Raw genomic sequence first — 18,145 nt, 5'->3', positions numbered from 1 at the left:
TTGTAGCTAACAATCAAACTACTTGACCGAAAAATAAACACCAGTAGGAGAGATGCTAATGTATTACTGGACTATTAGACAGCGTTGTCCAGTCCGGCTGGTTTAGCCAACCTCAATAATAATAGTGCTTAAGTGTATCTTCTACCACCCAAGATATTTATGCAAAACGTTTCATCTCCACAGAAACTGCAGACTACCTAGAATTTTTACAGGCCCTACTATTTCAGAGAAGCGGATGGAGCAAGGGAGACAAGTTAGATATTGTTTCACACAGCTCCCTCTTTTTGCACACATTATGTAGCTGATGCCTCCATGTATTTCCTCTGCAAGCATGTCAGCCTCAGTAGCTGTAAGCCCAGGTACCAAATATATTGTGGTACGCTGGTTAGATATATGCAATGTGCACAGAATGGAGTAGAGATCATTGAGCATGACCTTTTGTGTTTAGTGAATGACATTATGGACCGTATGTCACTTAAGGAGTTGTTGAATACAACAGCTATTTGTATCCTTGTCTTTCTGATATGTTTGACAGCCGACAATACTACATACGTCTCAGCCATAAAAATGCTCATTTCCGGATGTAAAGAGTCTCATTCGGAAAAGGATGAACCAGCTCCTGCGTAAGACGCGCCGCCATGGCACCTAGCCGCGTCAGCATAAAATTAAACCCGATTGTTAAAACCCGATCGTTCACCTACTCCCTTATGGGCCTCGTTCCCGCACATTGGAGAAAGGGTTGGGAGGGAGCGGAGAGGATTGGTGTGACGCGCCAACATACGTGAAGTCGTTGTTCGATGCAACCGCGCGAGCAAACTGCATGAACATATGGCTGCAATAGACATGTAGTTGAAAAATAAAGAAAAAGGGAAAAGAAAAGGGTAATTGAAAAAAATACAGAAACAAAGGTGTACGAAGTAAAAATTATTAAGAGCATACAAAAGAACTAGGTAAACACTAGGTCCCCGTAGTATGACCACCGGAGAATTTTGTCGGTGCATGCTGGCCTGGCAAAGTGCTGACTACGGGCAGGGTCCCAGAGCGTGGCGTGTATGCATGAATCAGTTATGGATGCAAACATTGCAAGGTGAGGTAGTTGGTCTATAAAAAAATGTATCCGTGAAACAAAATTTCGTTTATCTAATAGGGAGGTAAGATGGCTGGAAGTATTAGGATAAAGGTGCATTCGTCTCCTATGGATCTTAATACTGAGAGGTCACTGGCATTTTCATTTATTCCATTCTTGTTCCACAAAATTTGTAGAGGAAATGAGATTCGCGTTTTTCGCGTTCTCTGCTAGTGCCAAAACTGCTTTCTAGTAATGCAGCTTTGATAATGTCACTGCTGTGACATTTTGACGTTATACGTTTAGAAAGGGGAAGCTGGGGAGTCACTGCACATGCGGACGATGACTGTTCAACCGAATTCTAAAGGATGTGTCCGTCTGGCATACGTATAGTATGCTACAAGCTCCGCATTCCGAAAGGTACGCGACATTCGGGTAAAGACAGCCGAGTTCACCTTTAAAAAATGCTTGAACTTTAAATTTGTGCTCTCTACAGCTTAAGTTGACTGCTCGAGACTCTGTAAAACAATCAAGGCCAACACCTCCAAGTAACATTAGGCAAACTAAAGTTAAAAGGTATCATAAAGATGTACTGGAAAAATGGTTGCAGTGGGTACTCAAAATTGTCACCTGAAGCAATCTATAACAGTATTTATTTATTCTGCAACTGGTGGTTCAATTAGTGTAGGAGCCCTACCTATGATAGGTCATTTTCTGTTGTAGGCAGAGGAATACAGCTGTCAACTTCAATTTTCTACAGGAATATTTCGTACTGTCGCAAGAAATTAGAGGTTGATCTGTTAGCTCGAAGTACGAACAAACTTGCTCAAATTATCGAAGCAAATAAAACCAGAACAATGAATTTTAGGGTGGCTGAAAATTTTTTATGTGAGTAAGTAACAGAAATCATGTACAAAATTCACTACTTCTAAGATACTGTGCATTTAGCGCGGGATTTCTTGCTCGTTGAATGCAACAAATAAAATACCACTGCAACTGAAACCAAAGCTAATGTAAAAATTGCGATGCCTGTGAAAAATATCTCTGGAACGGCAGCACATCACGTAGCACTGATGGTAGCATATACTCGAAGGTGAAATGTCAGATATTTAGCTCTTCGTTTTGGGCGCGGGAAGGTGACTCAAAGATCTCAATGTTCTTGACACTGACCGGTTTCGCGTAGTACGCGACGTGAATGGCGTGCCTGCGTTGCGAAATGCCGAGGCAGGTGAAATGTACGTCATTCTTAGTCATTGTTTTCATGTCTGTTTTAGTCATTTTTTTGTTACTTTGGCAGGTAGTATTTTCTGGGCCACAATGAACATACGATTGAAAGACATACATATGTGCCAAAATATTAACTGCATTTTGCTTTTTTCTGATTATCTCCAAGTCACCAAAGCTTCCACCACTTTAGGAATCAGATGCAGGAAGCTGTGCGCTGCTGCAACCATATCGGTCGAAGTAATTCGGCGATGACTCAGAGCCTCACGCTGTCATAGTTTCTGCAGCGCCGCGAAGGCGTGATGTTTCTATCTTCAGCGCGGCCAGTGAGCGTGAGGTCGAAGGCTGTTTACTTCGCGTGAGCCAATATCATAGGTTGAATGCCCTACGACATTGCATAACATGCTATTCTACTCAACCCTTGGTGCAACTGATTGGTTCAGGCACCAAAAACGCCCTTTCCAGTTGAAGCACGTTCAATACCCAGTGACAACACTGGCGTCTGATGGACATCCTGTGAACATATGGTGTCAGGATATTATCGAGGCATGTTTCGAGTGCGTTCTGCAGGCGTCCCTAGCATGACCATCTGGTCGCATTTTCAGTGCCCTGCGGGCATCCCTTGCATGTCCACGAGGGACATCATGGGGAAATACTGCGTACATTTTACTCACATATAGGCCAGCCCAATTTTCACAGTTTTCATGGTCGCAGCACACAAAACAAGAACAGATATATTTTCTGAACACTTTACGTGCGCGTGTGAGGTTGTGCAGCATATTCCTCATTCTTCTATGCCTTCTGCCAAGCGTAAGCGTCTTACTAAAATAACTGCAGTTTTCAAAGTAAATTGTGTCAAAAAACTCGTAAAGTATGACGAACAGTCAAGCTGAATACATGACAGCTTCGGACTGCAATGCGATTATGCGAGAAAATGTCATTCTCTTACGAAGAAACGCAAGCGCATAGCCTTAATTGAAGAACAAATATCCACTAGTATGTCGAAAAAGGTATTGAATAACTTTGGTACAACCGTGGAATGACATCCGAAACAGGTCCATGTGCAATATTATTGGGACATTCGTGGTACGATATCCGGAACTTGGCGTCCGACGGATGTTCTATTTGTCTCCGAAATGGTGTACGGACATTGGGATATTATTCAGATGTCCTACGAAGTATTTTTCACTGGTTATAGGCGTTGGAGAAATTTTCTGTTGCCCACGAAGTGATAGTTTTCTGCTGAGCAACTTTCCGACACACGGGCTCAGCATAATGGTTAAAGTGGTTACTGCGACGGTAGTGGGGACCATACAAGATACTTCGATGTCTTGGCACTCTGAAATATTAGGCGCTATGGCATTACGCAATCACAACGACCTGTAGTTGTTCGCGAACTGCTCATAAGGTCCATTACCGCGTGCTAACAAACTCTCCGACATCGTTTCTTTCTTGCTTCGATAATTTTTTTTGTTTTATGGAGAAAGCCGTGGACGGCTGATGGGCCGAGAAATTAGATGTCCAGACCTCGAAGTTGAGTGGGAGACGAACCCACGACGTATGGTGAGATTCGGACCAACGACCTTTAGTGTTATTTAGAGCAAAAGTAATTAAAGCACTTGAACTCACTACCATTGGTGGGAGTCAAACTCCGTACCATTCATGGTACCGAAATTGATGGTGCTACCATTAATGTTCGAACCCAGAAGAATTGACGGGAGTCCAACCCACGACCTTTTGTTTTAATTTAGACGAAGTTGTATAGCCAGAGTTGAATAAGATAGAGTTAATTAGGGCATCCGAACACACGAACTTTGTGGCAGTCGAACCGTCGACCTTAGATAGGACCAAAATTTATTGGAACCAAGATTGATCATGCCATCATTGATGATTGAGCCCACTGCCTTTGGTGTTGATTATCCTGAAGTGAATTCGTACACAGTTATTATTATGTTGCTAATTAGGTCACTGGAACCTACGACATTTGGTGGGAGAGAAGAACGGGAAGTAAAAACGTCTTCTGAGAACGTGAAGTAACTTAAGGTCTCGTGAGCGCGCAGACTTTCGCCTTAATCGTCTTTAGCCCAAGCTAAACGACTCTCAACTTTTTCTACACGTGCTTTCTTTTCGCTTTCAAGTTGTGTTGGCTGCATCAAAAAACACATTTTAAGGGGCCAATGACATGCGTACATTGCTTATCTTCTCGCGATGGTCGTTCTTTTACCAGCTAACCACTGTTACCAAGCTACTGCTCGGTGCATGAATTGCCTTCATGTTTCCGCAGTTCTTTCTTATCTTGTCCCTGAGTCTACAGCGAAAAAATATTTTCTGATCAGATTGTGTACGCGACGCGATTAATGGTGCACATTCTGGAACGGACGCGAGACCTAGCGATTACGCTTCAATGTAATAAGCGACGCACTTGACCCGTGCATCAGGTTTTGACGATCGACAATTGTGCTCGCCACTATTGTGTTACTACAAGTATTACTATTTTTTGGAGGGCACTAGTTGCCACAATAAAGGGCTGCATTCGTCACTCACACTTTGGTACAGACTCCTTAATCGTTACAATATTCGGACAACACTATTCCCAGTCGCCTTCAGTTACTCAGGTTGTTTCTTGAAGTCCAATAAGTATTAAACGAAATATATTCTGAGAAACATTTACCCATTCGTTTCAAAGCATAAGTCATGTAGAAAAGTTCTGAAGCTCATTAAAAATTACCCAATGAAGTTCTTTTCATATCATTATCTCTTACCCGAGCATTTATTTTCCACCTCTGAAGAATGCCGTCACTACGAACATGCGTATCTAGGATACAGAGATTTAGGTTTTACAATGGGATTGTTTTTTTTGTCGTTAAGCAAATAGATAAGAGCCAGCTCCCACTGGCTTGTTTGCCAGCATACAGAGAGCAAATAAGCCAGTTCCCTGCACTTGCATTCTGGGCACATATAAGCTTCGTATATATATATATATATATATATATATATATATATATATATATATATAGCAGCAGCCACGCCAAACCGTGACAGGTAGGCAAAGAGCGCTGCACGCTAACAGCATCCGTGAAACCAGGTGGCATCACCATGATAGCCCCCAGTCGATATCGACCGTCAATGACTACGATTCCCATACACAAAACCTTTCCCAATATTCAGCTTCAGTTCTGTTCTCTAGCACTGTTAAAGAAGCTACGGGTAGAAGAACATCAGAAAAAAAGTGCAATTCAGTTTTTCCAGCTACGGTGTTAACATATCCAAGTACTACCACGTAGTGCTCCATCACCGACATGAGCATAATTTTTCCAGGTACGTCAATAATTTATGTCATTGACGTCAAAGGTAGGCTGGCATCTGTCTACAGTGCAGGATTCGTAACAATGAAGTGACAGTCTAGCAACTAAATTCCTTCTGAATGTCAAAGAACGTTTGTGTAGAAACGTGAAAAGTTCATTGCCTTTGAGAGCAATGACATACGAGAACATGTAGGGATAAGTATAAAATTCACGAAACGAAAGGTGCGCCTTCGCCTTCACTGTGAGCAAAAGTTACCGCGGTGATGTATCTAATATTGGCATTCCTTGCACTGGGAGGGGCCCCCGGCATCGAATCCACCGACATGGTATCTGCGAGGGAGTTCAATAAGGAAACCGAAGTTTCGATGGTTCAGGAAAGGGAATCTAGACAGCGCCCAGTGTGGGCAAACGAGACAAGGCTTGGAAAATATCAGCACGCAGAGCAGGTGAGCGCTGAGTTTTACAGTAGATTATCTGCATTTCCAAGCAAAAGCGTGGAAAGTAAAAGAATAGAACGTGCGGGGATGACATTGAGCTTACTTTTCGAGCAGAAATTGGAGAGGCCACGTGCACCAAACCACTACACTTAGATATAAAGACCAGCGTACTGCTCGTGAGTTTTGTGAACTACGCGATATAATCGAACCACCACAGCGACAACAGAGTTCTATTATTCCCTGGAATGGGAATAATTCTTCATTTCTTGTGTTACCTAAGTCGCATGCTTGTATTGGGGAATTTCTGGCCATGTGCAGAAATTTTGCAATGCAAGCACAGGATACGTAGTTTTCTGACGGAATTTGGTTAAAGCTATGAGAAATAATTGAAATGCATCTATTTCATCGCGACACTTTCGGAAACTGTGAAATGTCAACTCGTGTCTCGTGGTCACCGAAAGCTACATTAAAAAGATGTTTAAGACAGATTTTTCAAATGGCACTGTATAATTGTTAAATGAATTTACCGTAACAGAAAAAACAGAACAAAAACAAAACGAAACAGAAACGAAAGGTAACCTGTTTAGCTTCCGAACAAATTTAGGTTTTATTTTACCTTGTATTCTGTTCAGACGGGTACTTCACGTATTTATTCTCTTCCATTTCAGGTCTTAAATGAAACCGCAACATTTTACCTTGTCAGATCGACGTACAGTAAAGTAGACAAGTTGTGGGGCACCAATTTTTCTTGCGTCAGCATGCGACACGTCAAGGAAAGCAACAGTACGACTTATTTCTCATTCGAAAACTCGTCAGGGTCGACAAAGTAAGTAAACAAGGGTGGTTGCTTTAGCTAGTTTATTAGGTCATGATAAAAAACGACCTACAGCACGAAGGACAAGGTCCTGGTGCTTCGCGCTGTACTTCGTTTTTTATCATAATGTAAGTAATGTGTCGCAGTGAGCCATCAAGACGATGCAGAAACCAGTACTTTTGCTTTGCTATCTTATTTCGAGGTGCAGGGCTGTAATGCGAAGGCGTGAGCTCTTGTACCGTGTGCATGTATTTTCTTTGTCTAAACTTTGCCTCATTCCTACTGACCATGACGCAGCGGTGCTTGTTTAACAGCATAGATTTATTGACCCCTTACGATCTCACAATGAAAACATTCATTTAGGGCCGAGACGAGGCGCCGAAAAAGTTCAAAACAAATGCTACACTACCAAGTTTGAACACATCCTTTCAGACTAGTTGCACTTACGATAAAAACCTTAAACACATGAAGACTGCGCCAAATTTTTGTTGAAATGAATATACAAACCTCCTTGACGATCCAATATTTACAACATAAGTTTTCTTTAGATGAGTGCGGTTACACGCCAATTCGGATGAAGTACCACAATTTTAGTTAATGAATGTCTCGCGCAATATTTGTATAAAGGTAAAAATTAGCAGACATTAGTGAATACAGCAATTCAAGCCCACCATAACAGAGCATGTGCTATTTTCCCAGAAGAAACCGCTATAAATGCGTTGATCGTTAACACGCAATATGACGTCGTTCAATACTATCTAGAATGCCGAAAAACATCACAAACTCAGCTTTCTCCTCTCGACACTACGTGATACAAAACATTAGCGAAGCCCTGCAACACTGGTCTTAGCCGCCACAGTAGCACTTTCGCTATGGTGTTTTGCAGCTTTGCTCGAGATTGCAGGTTCTGTCTCAACCGCGGGGGCCACATATTCAAGTGGGTGGAATAGAAAAAAATGCTCATATAGCGACCAATCGGTCCACGATAAAGAAGCCCAGGTGGTCACAATTATTCCACAGGCCCCTGCCCGTCTATATTTTTCCTTCTATTCAGATGGAAGTTGTACGACGTAAAACTTGAAAACCTGTGGTTTTCTTTACCACTGCTAAATTTTTTTTTCATTAGAGGAAGTTAGTCCTATTTTTATGAGAGCCTTGTGCAAAACAATGGTAATGTGTGTCCGTCCAAGTGCTGCTTCCACAATTTCTCATATCCTGTATCTAAAGTTATTACCGGTAAATAATGATGTATTGTCTCTATATATGACACAATATTCGTCCATGACATGCCAAGTAAATGAGGATCAGTGGATAAACTTGCGGCTTGTATACCTAAACGTCGCCTCTGTTGTTCGCGTCGTCAGTATTCATAGACTGTATAAACAACTGAAATATATATCTAAATGTATTTGATTCGAAAGAAGAGGTGAATTCATTTTAAGCGCAAGTTTATGACCCAGGCGCAGACGAATTATCGGACCACAGCATCCTGGATTGAGGGTGGCCTCCTACCTTAGGACGAAAACCATTTTATGCTAATTAAACGTGTATTCATCATCGTCGTAGATATTGCGCAAGAAGTCATACACCGAAAACAAGAACTAGCAAGGCGCCAACTTCCAACTCCAGCTATTTCAGGAAACCCACGATGAAGTGAGGATGGCAGCCATTCCTCTATCCGTACGCACAAAGAAAACAGCTACCATAAAATGTTCAGTTTTCATCTTGTTGTTGAGACAGCTTATTAAAAACGGTTTATTCGGCAAATAGGTATGCAAGGAGCTTCACTCATCGCGTTCTCTAGCTATTCATTTCACCAGATTTTATACATCTTTGTAAAGGCATTTATAAAAGCACAGGTTTCGGATGGCTGTTCTTTTGCTCGCCTTCGTGCGCGTGCGTGTGTGTTTATCTCTGTCTGTGTGTTAATAGCATCTACCCGTAATTTGTATCCGAGCTGCAGCGGTGGCGTAGAGGTAGAGCATCCACCTCGCGTGCAAAAAGAGCATGGTTCGAATCCCGGTGCCGCACACTTTTCCACCGGAATAAAAAAACAACGCGTGTTGATAAAATTGCACAAACAGGCCTGGAGTGCGGCCTGATCCCGGTGACCACAACGGATAACGCACAAGAGCAGGACTGACCACCCTGGTGCAGTACTAGGCAACAACCTCGTATATGAATACAACAATCAAACCCCGGCCATCTGTCCCCAGCAGCTGCGAAGGAACTGACCACGGTGGTCATACCTGTGACGCAGCAGAGGGTGCTAAGACTCCCTGGATCCGGACAGGCCGCCATTGGAATCTGAACCTGGCAACGTTTAACGCTAGAACGTTATCTAGTGAGGCGAGTCTACCAGTGCTATTGTAGGAATTAGAGCGCAGTAAATGGGATATAATAGGGCTCAGTGAAGTTAGGAGGACAAATGAAGCATATGCAGTGCTAAAAAGCGGGCACGTCCTGTGCTACCGGGGCTTAGGGGAGAGTCGAGACAAAGGAATCGGATTCCTGATTAACAACAATATAGCTGGTAACATACAGAAATCCTATAGCATTATTGAGAGTGTGGCAGGTCTTGTTGTGAGAATTAATAAGAGGTACAAATTGAAGGTCGTACAGGTGTACGCCCCTACATCCAGTCATGATGACCAGGAAGTCGAAAGCTTCTATGAAGACGTCGAATCGGCGATGGGTAAAGTCAAAACAAAATACACTGTACTGATTGGCGACCTGAATGCCAAGGTAGGCAAGAGCAGGCTGGAGGCAAGCCAGTGGGGGAATATGGCATATGCACTAGGAATAGCAGGGGAGAGTTATTAGTAGACTTTGCAGAACAGAATAATATGCGGATAATGAATACCTTCTTCCGCAAGCGGGATAGTCGAACGTGGACGTGGAGGAGCCCGAATGACGAGACTCGAAATGAAATAGACCTTATACTCTACGCTTACCCTGGCATCAGACAAGATGTAGACGTGTTCGGCATGGTGCGCTGCAGTTACCATAGGATGGTAAGAACTCGAATTATCCTAGACTGGAGAAGGGAATGGAAGAAACTGGTACATAAGAAGCTGATCAATGGCTTAGCGGTGACAGGGAAAATAGAGGAATTCCGGATCAAGCAACAGAACAGGTATTCGACTTTAACTCAGTAAGAGGACCTTAGTGCTGAAACAATGAACGACAATCTTATGGGCATAATTAAGGAGTGTGCAGTAGAAGTCAGTGGTAACTCCATTAGACAGGATAAGAGTAAGCTATCGCAGGAGACGAAAGATCTGATCAAGAAACGCGAATGCGTGAAAGCCTCTAACCCTACAGCTAGAATAGATCTGCCAGAACTTTCGAAGTTAATCAATAAGCGTAAGACAGCTGACATAAGAAACTATAACATGGATAGAAATGAACATGCTCTCAGGAACGGAGGAAGCCTAAAAGCACACAAGATGAAACTAGGAATAGGCAGGAATCACATGAATGCGTTAAGAAGCAAAGCCGGCAATATCATTACTAATATGGATGGGATAGTTCAAGTGGCTGAGGAGTTCTATAGAGATTTATACAGCACCAGTGGCACCCACGACGATAATGAAAGAGAGAATAGTCTAGAGCAATTTGAAATTCCACAAGTAACGTCGGAAGAAGTAAGGAAAGCCTTGGGAGCTATCAAAAGGGGAAAGGCAGCTGGGGAGGATCAGGTAACAGCACATTTGTTGAAGGATGGTGGGCAGATTGTTCTAGAAAAACTGGCCACCCTGTATACGCAATGCCTCATGACCTCGAGCGTACCGGAATCTTGGAAGAACGCTAACATAACCCTGTTTCATAAGAAAGGGGACGCCAAAGACTGGAAAAATTATAGACCGATCCGCTCACTCGCCGCTGCCTACAAAGTATTTACTAAGGTAATCGCAAATAGAATCAGGAACACCTTAGACTTCTGTCAACCAAAGGACCAGGCAGGATTCCGTAAAGGCTACTCAACAATAGACCATATTCACACTATCAATCAGGTGATAGAGAAATATGCGGAATATAACCAACCCTCATATATAGATTTCATTGATTACGAGAAAGCGTTTGATTCAGTGGAAACCTCAGCAGTCATGGAGGCATTACGGAATCAGGGTGTAGACGAGCCGTATGTGAAAACACTGAAATTTATCTATAGCGGCTCCACAGCCACCGTAGTCCTCCTTAAAGAAAGCAACAAAATCCCAATAAAGAATGGCGTCAGGCCGGGAGATACGATCTCTCCAATGCTATTCACAGCCCGCTTACCGGAGGTATTTAGAGACCTGGATTGGGAAGAATTGGGCATAAGAGTTAATAGAGAATACCTTAGTAACCTGAGATTCGCTGATGATATTGCCTAGTAACTCAGCGGACCAACTACAATGCATGCTCCTCCTGGAGAGGAGCATGCATGCTCTCGGAAGAGAACAGCAGTTTACGATAGGTAGCGAGGCACTGGAAGTGGTAAGGGAATACATCTACTAAGGGTAGGTAGTGACCGCGGATACGGATCAAGAGACGGAAATAATCAGAAGAATAAGAATGGGCTGGGGTGCGTTTGGCAGGCATTCTCAGATCATGAACAGCAGGTTGCCATTATACCTCAAGGGAAAAGTGTATAACAGCTGTGTCTTACCAGTACTCACGTACGGGGCAGAAACCTGGAGGCTTACAAAAAGGGCTCTACTTAAATTGAGGACGACGCAACGAGCTACGGAAAGAAGAATGATGGGTGTAACGTTAAGGGATAAGAAAAGAGCAGATTGGCTGATGGAACAAACGCGAGGTAATGACATCTTAGTTTAAATCAAGAAAAAGAAATGGGCATGGGCAGGACATGTAATGAGTAGGGAAGATAACGTATGGTCATTTAAGGGTTACGGACTGGATTCCAAGGGAAGGGAAGCGTAGCAGGGGGCGGCTGAAAGTTAGATGGGCGGATGTGATTAAGAAGTTTCCAGGGACGACATGGCCACAATTTGTAGATGACCGGGGTAGTTGGAGAAGTATGGGAGAGGCCTTTGCCCTGCAGTGTGCTTAACCAGGTTGAAGATGATCATGAAGTGTAATTTGATTCAGTGTAGGATTCCTGCGTATTTTGCGGAATTTAATGTCAATATCTGAAGCAAACGCTCGTAGAAGTACATGTTAAATACAGCTGAATTTTTGCCTAGTTCGGCGCTCAACTTGATGCACATAACAAGAAACTCACCTTCGCAAATATCCCCAGACATTATTTTTTTATTCATGGAAGTCTACGTTCCAGATATACGCTAAATATGTCAAGCAAACTCACTACTACGTACGGGTACAGTATGTCTAACGCCATTCAGTACCAGCTACCTGGTAAGTTTGCCTTCTGTCGGATTCTCGTACGGCTTATTTATCCTTTGATATAGTACTAAGGCGTGTCCAAATCAGGGCTGATGGGTAGGAAGTGTCCGCTCACGGTAAACGAGTTCAGTATCAGAGTTAATGGTGAATGTTTTGCCCTCTGACGGTGCTATATTCCTACATGAATCTCTATATTTCTCATTGTTCTTCTCTCAGTTAGCTTTAATGGCCTTGTTTCGATGTACCAGTACCAATTTACTAAGCTCTCGTTACCTACCTCTGTCGCAAGTAATTGTATGCTTTTACTGAAACTGATAATGCTACTCAGCAAATCACTTTATTTACGTATTGTCAAGACTGTTTTTGAAGCGAAAAGCTTCACTACGCTAGTCAACACCGCGCTTCGAGCGAGCCGGCGTATGTCTGAATTGGCTCCGTAAGCGTGTTCGGAGTCTGAAATGGCTCTGTAAGCGTGTTGGGAGTCGGCGCAGGTAGCCACTGCCACGCGCTATGTGTCATTGTTTGACGTTTGCCGCAAGCGCGTGTTTATCGCGGAGGCCGACTATATAAGCGTTTGCCAGAGAATAGGCGTGCGCATTCAACATGGAAAGAGAAGAGAGTGATGCTACCGATACAGACAACTGTGTTTATGACTGTACAGAAATCGCAAGGCAATGTGCCCAACAATGATCAATAAAGGAGTTTAATAATCCTGCATAACCTATGGTATATATCATTGTTAAGCAATTTCCATAACTACACAAGCCCCACGTATAGCATCACCACAAGCTAACCAAAGCATATCCATAAGTAAAACCGTTAGCATAACCATAGGCTGAACCATAAAGCATAGCCATAAGCTAAACCGTAAGCATATCGATAACTTAAACCATAAGCATATCCATAAGTTAACCCGTAAGCATATAAATAGGCTAAATCATAAAGCATAACCATAAGCTAAACCGTAAGCATAAACATAGGCTAAATCATAAAGCATAACCATAAGCTAAACCATAAGCATCACTGAACCTTTTCGCTTCGAGATATCAAGGCTTAACCTTAAATAAGCCCCAGCCAATTTTTTGGACCTTCTTGCTGTACTTTCGCTTCAGCACTATTAGAACTGTTTGTACTGCTAACTATATTTTCCTCTGTAACTCCTTGCAGATTGCACGCTTGTAAATAATACTATTATCTTTACAAGTAACACATGCACACTTATGAGAGTCCAATATGGAAATGAATACAATGACTACAGTGACGACACAGGTTCGTAACCAAAATATTCCTTTATACATAAATAGCCGGTTAAGTTTAGTGAACCGTAAAGAAGTCGTGTTGATCATATACTTTTTGCATAGAATGTTTTTCCCAGCATGTTAACCATGGCAAAGCTGGTAAAATACACAATAAAATAATTCATCTCAACTTAGCGAAACTGTAAGGATAATGTGAAAATCTCGCCAGAAACTGGGTGTTACGCGTAAATATGACTGCTAGATGCCTTCCATATATAGTCGCACAAATGACGGCCACAACACTTCCGTTGACTAGAGCGACGGCCACGTATATGGGTCAACGATGACACTGTGAAGGCTGTACTACTAAAGCTGTGAACTCCAGCACACTAACAGCACAAGTAATGAACGAGGACGTCACAGACACCACTTCTAGCTACGGTTTTTTTTTTTTTGAGACTGCATGCACATGCGAGGTATCCCAGATAACGCGGGCCAAGCTAATTAAGATAGGGGCTTCGATATTCAAAGATTGGACCGACGTTCTTTTACGCTATCTGCTTACGCAAACGGGAGATTGCATTTTTCGTTTTTGTATTGATGAGACAATCAGTCAAATTCTTTTTCTACCTAAATTCATGACTACTTGTACACTTGTGCAAGCACGAATCTCAAATTTGTTAATGCATTAAAAAACGTAATTAACGGTTGCCAGCTCGGTAAAATTGTTTCCAGTTATTTTTCCCGTGTTTCGGAGTTATGCCGCAAAAGTAACCGAGGATGCGAAGTAAAGACACATCCACGTACTCAGCAAGCGCAACAGCTGCGCTCTAAAAAAAAGGACCTCCGACAACCAACTCTGTTTTGTAGCTGAATCAGTGACTACGTAAAGTAACAAGGCGGTAGTGCACCGGTTGGATTTTGCGTTAAGCAAGGAAACGCGTGACGGGGTTATGCTAGAGTGATGTGCAACGGTGTAGTGCACTGATAGAAAGTATGACGAAGCAAAGACTGAAAAATTCATTTTCATTGATTGCTGCCATTGCAACACCACGTTGCTACTTTTACGGAGTCATGAAGTCGGCCATTTCGGTATTTTTTTTATTTTTGTGAAACCCGTTTTGAGAGCGAATGCTGTCGTATGCTTGAGGTGCCCGGCCCCGCGTTCACCTCGTCTTTTCGCGTTTAGCGCACCACCTTTGAAAAGCGGGACTAAAATGCTTAGGAAAAGGGAGGCAACGGAAAACTTGAAAATTATATTTTCGAAGGCGACGCACAATTTGTATAGGGATATTATGGAATTGTTTATAATTACACTCAGTCAGCTTTATTTGTTTCGGTAACCAATTGTAACATAGCCTTATCCCGTTTGCGAATTTCGGCTCCTAAGAAAGCTTTGTTATCACGAGGCTCGTATCTAGTGACAGCCTCTTTTTTTTTAGTAGAGAGGGTAGCGCCAGCAGGCAGACCCAGCCAGACACAAGAACTATATACAAGGTCCAAACCTGGTTCGAATAAGCCTACAAGAAAATCAAAAAAACTAATCAGATCTCAGTTTATGATACACGGTTTCCACGGGTGACATGCGAAAATCGCAGCTCTTTCACTGACAAGGAAACTGCAAGAACGCTGATGCGTAGTGTGCTTTAGTGTTCACATTTACTTACACTGCTAATGAGTGACCACCTAGCACCAAACGAGCCCTTAGAAATCTGGTAATCACGATAAGACTCTGTACTAGAGCACTGCATGGGCCTGATTTTACGGCCCGGGACCGGGACAGAGTTTACATGGGCGATCCCCGCCCGGGCCCCACCCGGGCCTGGTACGGGCTAAGGCGTTCATTACTGAGCTTATCCCACGTAACGTGCATTCGCTCCATGTTAAGGATCCCCTGGTGATCAAAATTAATTAGGGGTCACCCACTACTGCATGCCACGTAATCACAGCGAGGTTTTGGCACGTGAAACACCCAAATTCACCTAAACTTAGCCAAGGCCCACGTGTGCATGACCAGGCCAAGCCTGCAAGTAATGAACAATATAATTTTTACATACAGATTGTACCGTATATGTCAGCGTCCACTTCTTGCTGTCGAATGAGCTGTAGTGCATCAGCAATGAAACAGGGAAATTTTTGTTTTTCCCATGGGAACATCAGTGACCTGGCCCATTGGCTGTGCTGGTTTTTCTTCCATTGGTGGTGGTTTTTCTTCCACCTCGAAAGCATAATTACGGCCGATGAGGTCAATTAGCATACGAATTAATATGTATATCTTTAGAAACAGGCTAATTACAGGAACATAAAACATAAAATAAACGCACAAGTAGAAATAGTTAGCTTAAGTGCCAAAGTAATACAACAGTATTGAGAGTTGCGGTAGTGCAATCGCAAAAGCGGTAACAGGGAAATGGTTTGAAGAGCAGTTTTTGTGCTATTTACTTTTCCGTACACGGGAAGAATGTTCACTTTTCTGGGAAAGAAAAAAATGAGAACTTCGTCAATTTTATTTTTATTTTATTTGCTAAGGTTTAATAAGAGCCAGCTTTTTCCCCGTGCCACTTAAGCTTGGCACAGAATTCCTTAGAATATAAAATGTACAATGCTCATGCGTGCGCGAAGACGTGGCTTAGGCGCTTTAATGAGCCGGCCCGAGTCTGGCCCAGGCCCATGGTGTCAAATCCGACCCCAGCCCGGACCCGCGGCTTCAAGCTCAGGCTCCGCCCCGACCAGCGCTCAAATTCTTCGGACGGCCCTGCCCGAGGTGTTCGGGTCAGCCCGAGCCCGTGCACTGCTCTAGTCTGTACCGTACAAGCTTCAGAATGACATTTATGTGTTCGGTGCTGAATGCCCTATGGCACGTGTGATGCTTGACGCGGCCGTCGTACGTGTTGTAGCTTACAGATGTCCCCCGAAACTATCTTTTCAGGATGTGAACTTTGGGCCAACGAGGAACCCCTCAAAAATGACACTGTCCCTCTATGTTGCTACTTTTTATTTGATATGCTCTGTGCGCAACGAGGAACTTACGACCCATACGAAAAGGAGAAGTGCAACAGTGACTAAGTGGTCACTGTTGCTTTATGATACGAAGGACCTCACGTTCACAGCAGCAGACAGGGTTAACAATTGTCATCGGATGTTAGTCACGTGTTGCACTGTGACGCTCAGGTGTGTTTATTGTTGTATAGAGGACATTTTCAATTTCAAATAAAGCTTACTCGCTCATTCCAACGCTTCTGTAGTCCACTCTCTCCTTTGTGCTGCTTTTCTACATTGTCCCCATTTTAGTCTATCTTTTCAACCTGGGGATTCAGATGGCAAAGATTCGTGGTTGCAAAATCATCACAATTGCCAACCGCTTGTACAGATACGGTACATTTTCTGTGCAGCTTAATGTGCCACTTAAGTTACAAGCGTAATCTTTGAAGGTTTCTCCGCAATTTTCTACTTTACGGAGTTACCATGTTCCTCCGCTTGACTATCATGTGCGTCAATTTAGTGAGCACTCTCCTTTCACCAGACTACCGGCTATCTTCCTCTTTTTCTCAGTAAAAGAAACTGCCACTAGAAAACGCTTATAGCACGGTTCTGTCATAAGGCCATGGTTAATTTCAATCCCAGTGTGACTTTTTTTCAATATCTAGTACATCCTCCGAATGGTACTCAATGTGTTCTTTTCATGTAACCTTGCATGCATTTTAAGGCCGATATATGATACATCATGATTAAAAAAACACGTGCAAACAACAAAGCGAAGGTTTAGAGAAAACAGTTTCTTCGTGCTTTATTTTTATGTTCAATGCAACAGGCACAAATAACAAAGCGGAGGTTTAGCAGAAGCCTTTTGTTCGTGCTTCTTTTTTATATTCAGTGCAATATTTCTGTGTCCCTGTAAGCCCCGGGGATTTTTCCTCGAGGCCTACTCGAGAAAAGATGTTTAGTTTAAGTTTGTAACGTCACCTTTACAGCATCGGCATCTGCAAGATAAACTAGAAAAATCTTTCTCAGGGTTTATAATAAGTTTTACTTCCTGATTTTCTTTTTCTGTTTTCTTTTGCACCGACTAAGTGGGCCACAATGCGTCACGGTTCCCTATAAACCTGTTCGTTAAATTCAACTGAATGCCAGCTTTACTATCCGTTTTGTCCAACTGCCCATTCGTTGTATTACTAGCTATAAAACGAGACAAATACATTTTATTCTCCCAGCTCCACAACGGACGCCGTCTTCCAAGACGGCAATGGTTTCCAAATGATGTCAGATAGCGTGCTGTAGCGTAGTAGGCTTTCGTTGAACGTCAGCCAGCAGGTTTCCTATGAAACTGAAACCCAGCGTGCACGCTAAGGATTCGAGGCTTCACCTGAGATAAATTTATAATCGTAACCCTGAGACGCTACATCTGTTATGAACAACATTTACTAGGCAACTACAACAACAACAAAAATACTTGTCGCAGATACAGAATTCCCCCAAAGCTATGGAGTGATATGTTAAAAGCGAAAATTAAACCATTTTTTATCTTACTCAGTGCATACGCTATTCGCATTCACAGCACCCGTGGAACAGCAAAACTATCTTTTTTGGCTTTCTCAGACGGGTCGAGAGGGTCATTGCCAATGAAAAAAAGTAGCGCGAAAATGCTATCTAACGCTTATACAGGGTCCCAACTTTCATCCACCAAGATTTAAATACGTGCACATACCCGA

General features: G+C 42.9%; 2 protein-coding genes across 3 annotated transcripts in view; one reads left to right on the top strand and one right to left on the bottom strand.

The window, feature by feature from the left end:
- LOC142563685 (male-specific histamine-binding salivary protein-like) overlaps positions 1 to 18,145 on the bottom strand; it is a 134,300-nt gene that overhangs the window by 65,358 nt on the left and 50,797 nt on the right. The gene's annotated exons all lie outside the window — the stretch shown is intronic.
- LOC142563824 (female-specific histamine-binding protein 1-like) lies at positions 5,819 to 16,665 on the top strand. 2 transcript variants are annotated; one of them, XM_075674469.1, is made up of 5 exons: positions 5,819 to 6,041; positions 6,701 to 6,858; positions 12,131 to 12,210; positions 13,366 to 13,467; positions 16,366 to 16,665. In XM_075674469.1, exons 1-5 carry the CDS (start codon positions 5,859 to 5,861, stop codon positions 16,500 to 16,502), a joined length of 660 nt encoding a protein of 219 aa, XP_075530584.1. In that variant the 5' UTR covers positions 5,819 to 5,858; the 3' UTR covers positions 16,503 to 16,665. The 2 variants fall into 2 exon arrangements, with proteins under 2 accessions (XP_075530584.1, XP_075530583.1); XM_075674468.1 differs by having other exon boundaries at positions 12,119 to 12,210.

This window comes from Dermacentor variabilis, chromosome 11 (assembly GCF_050947875.1).
Source record: "Dermacentor variabilis isolate Ectoservices chromosome 11, ASM5094787v1, whole genome shotgun sequence".
Classification (NCBI taxonomy): Eukaryota; Metazoa; Arthropoda; class Arachnida; order Ixodida; family Ixodidae; genus Dermacentor; species Dermacentor variabilis.
Note: the sequence above shows the minus strand (reverse complement) of the source record. Positions and strands in the feature narration are given on the sequence as shown.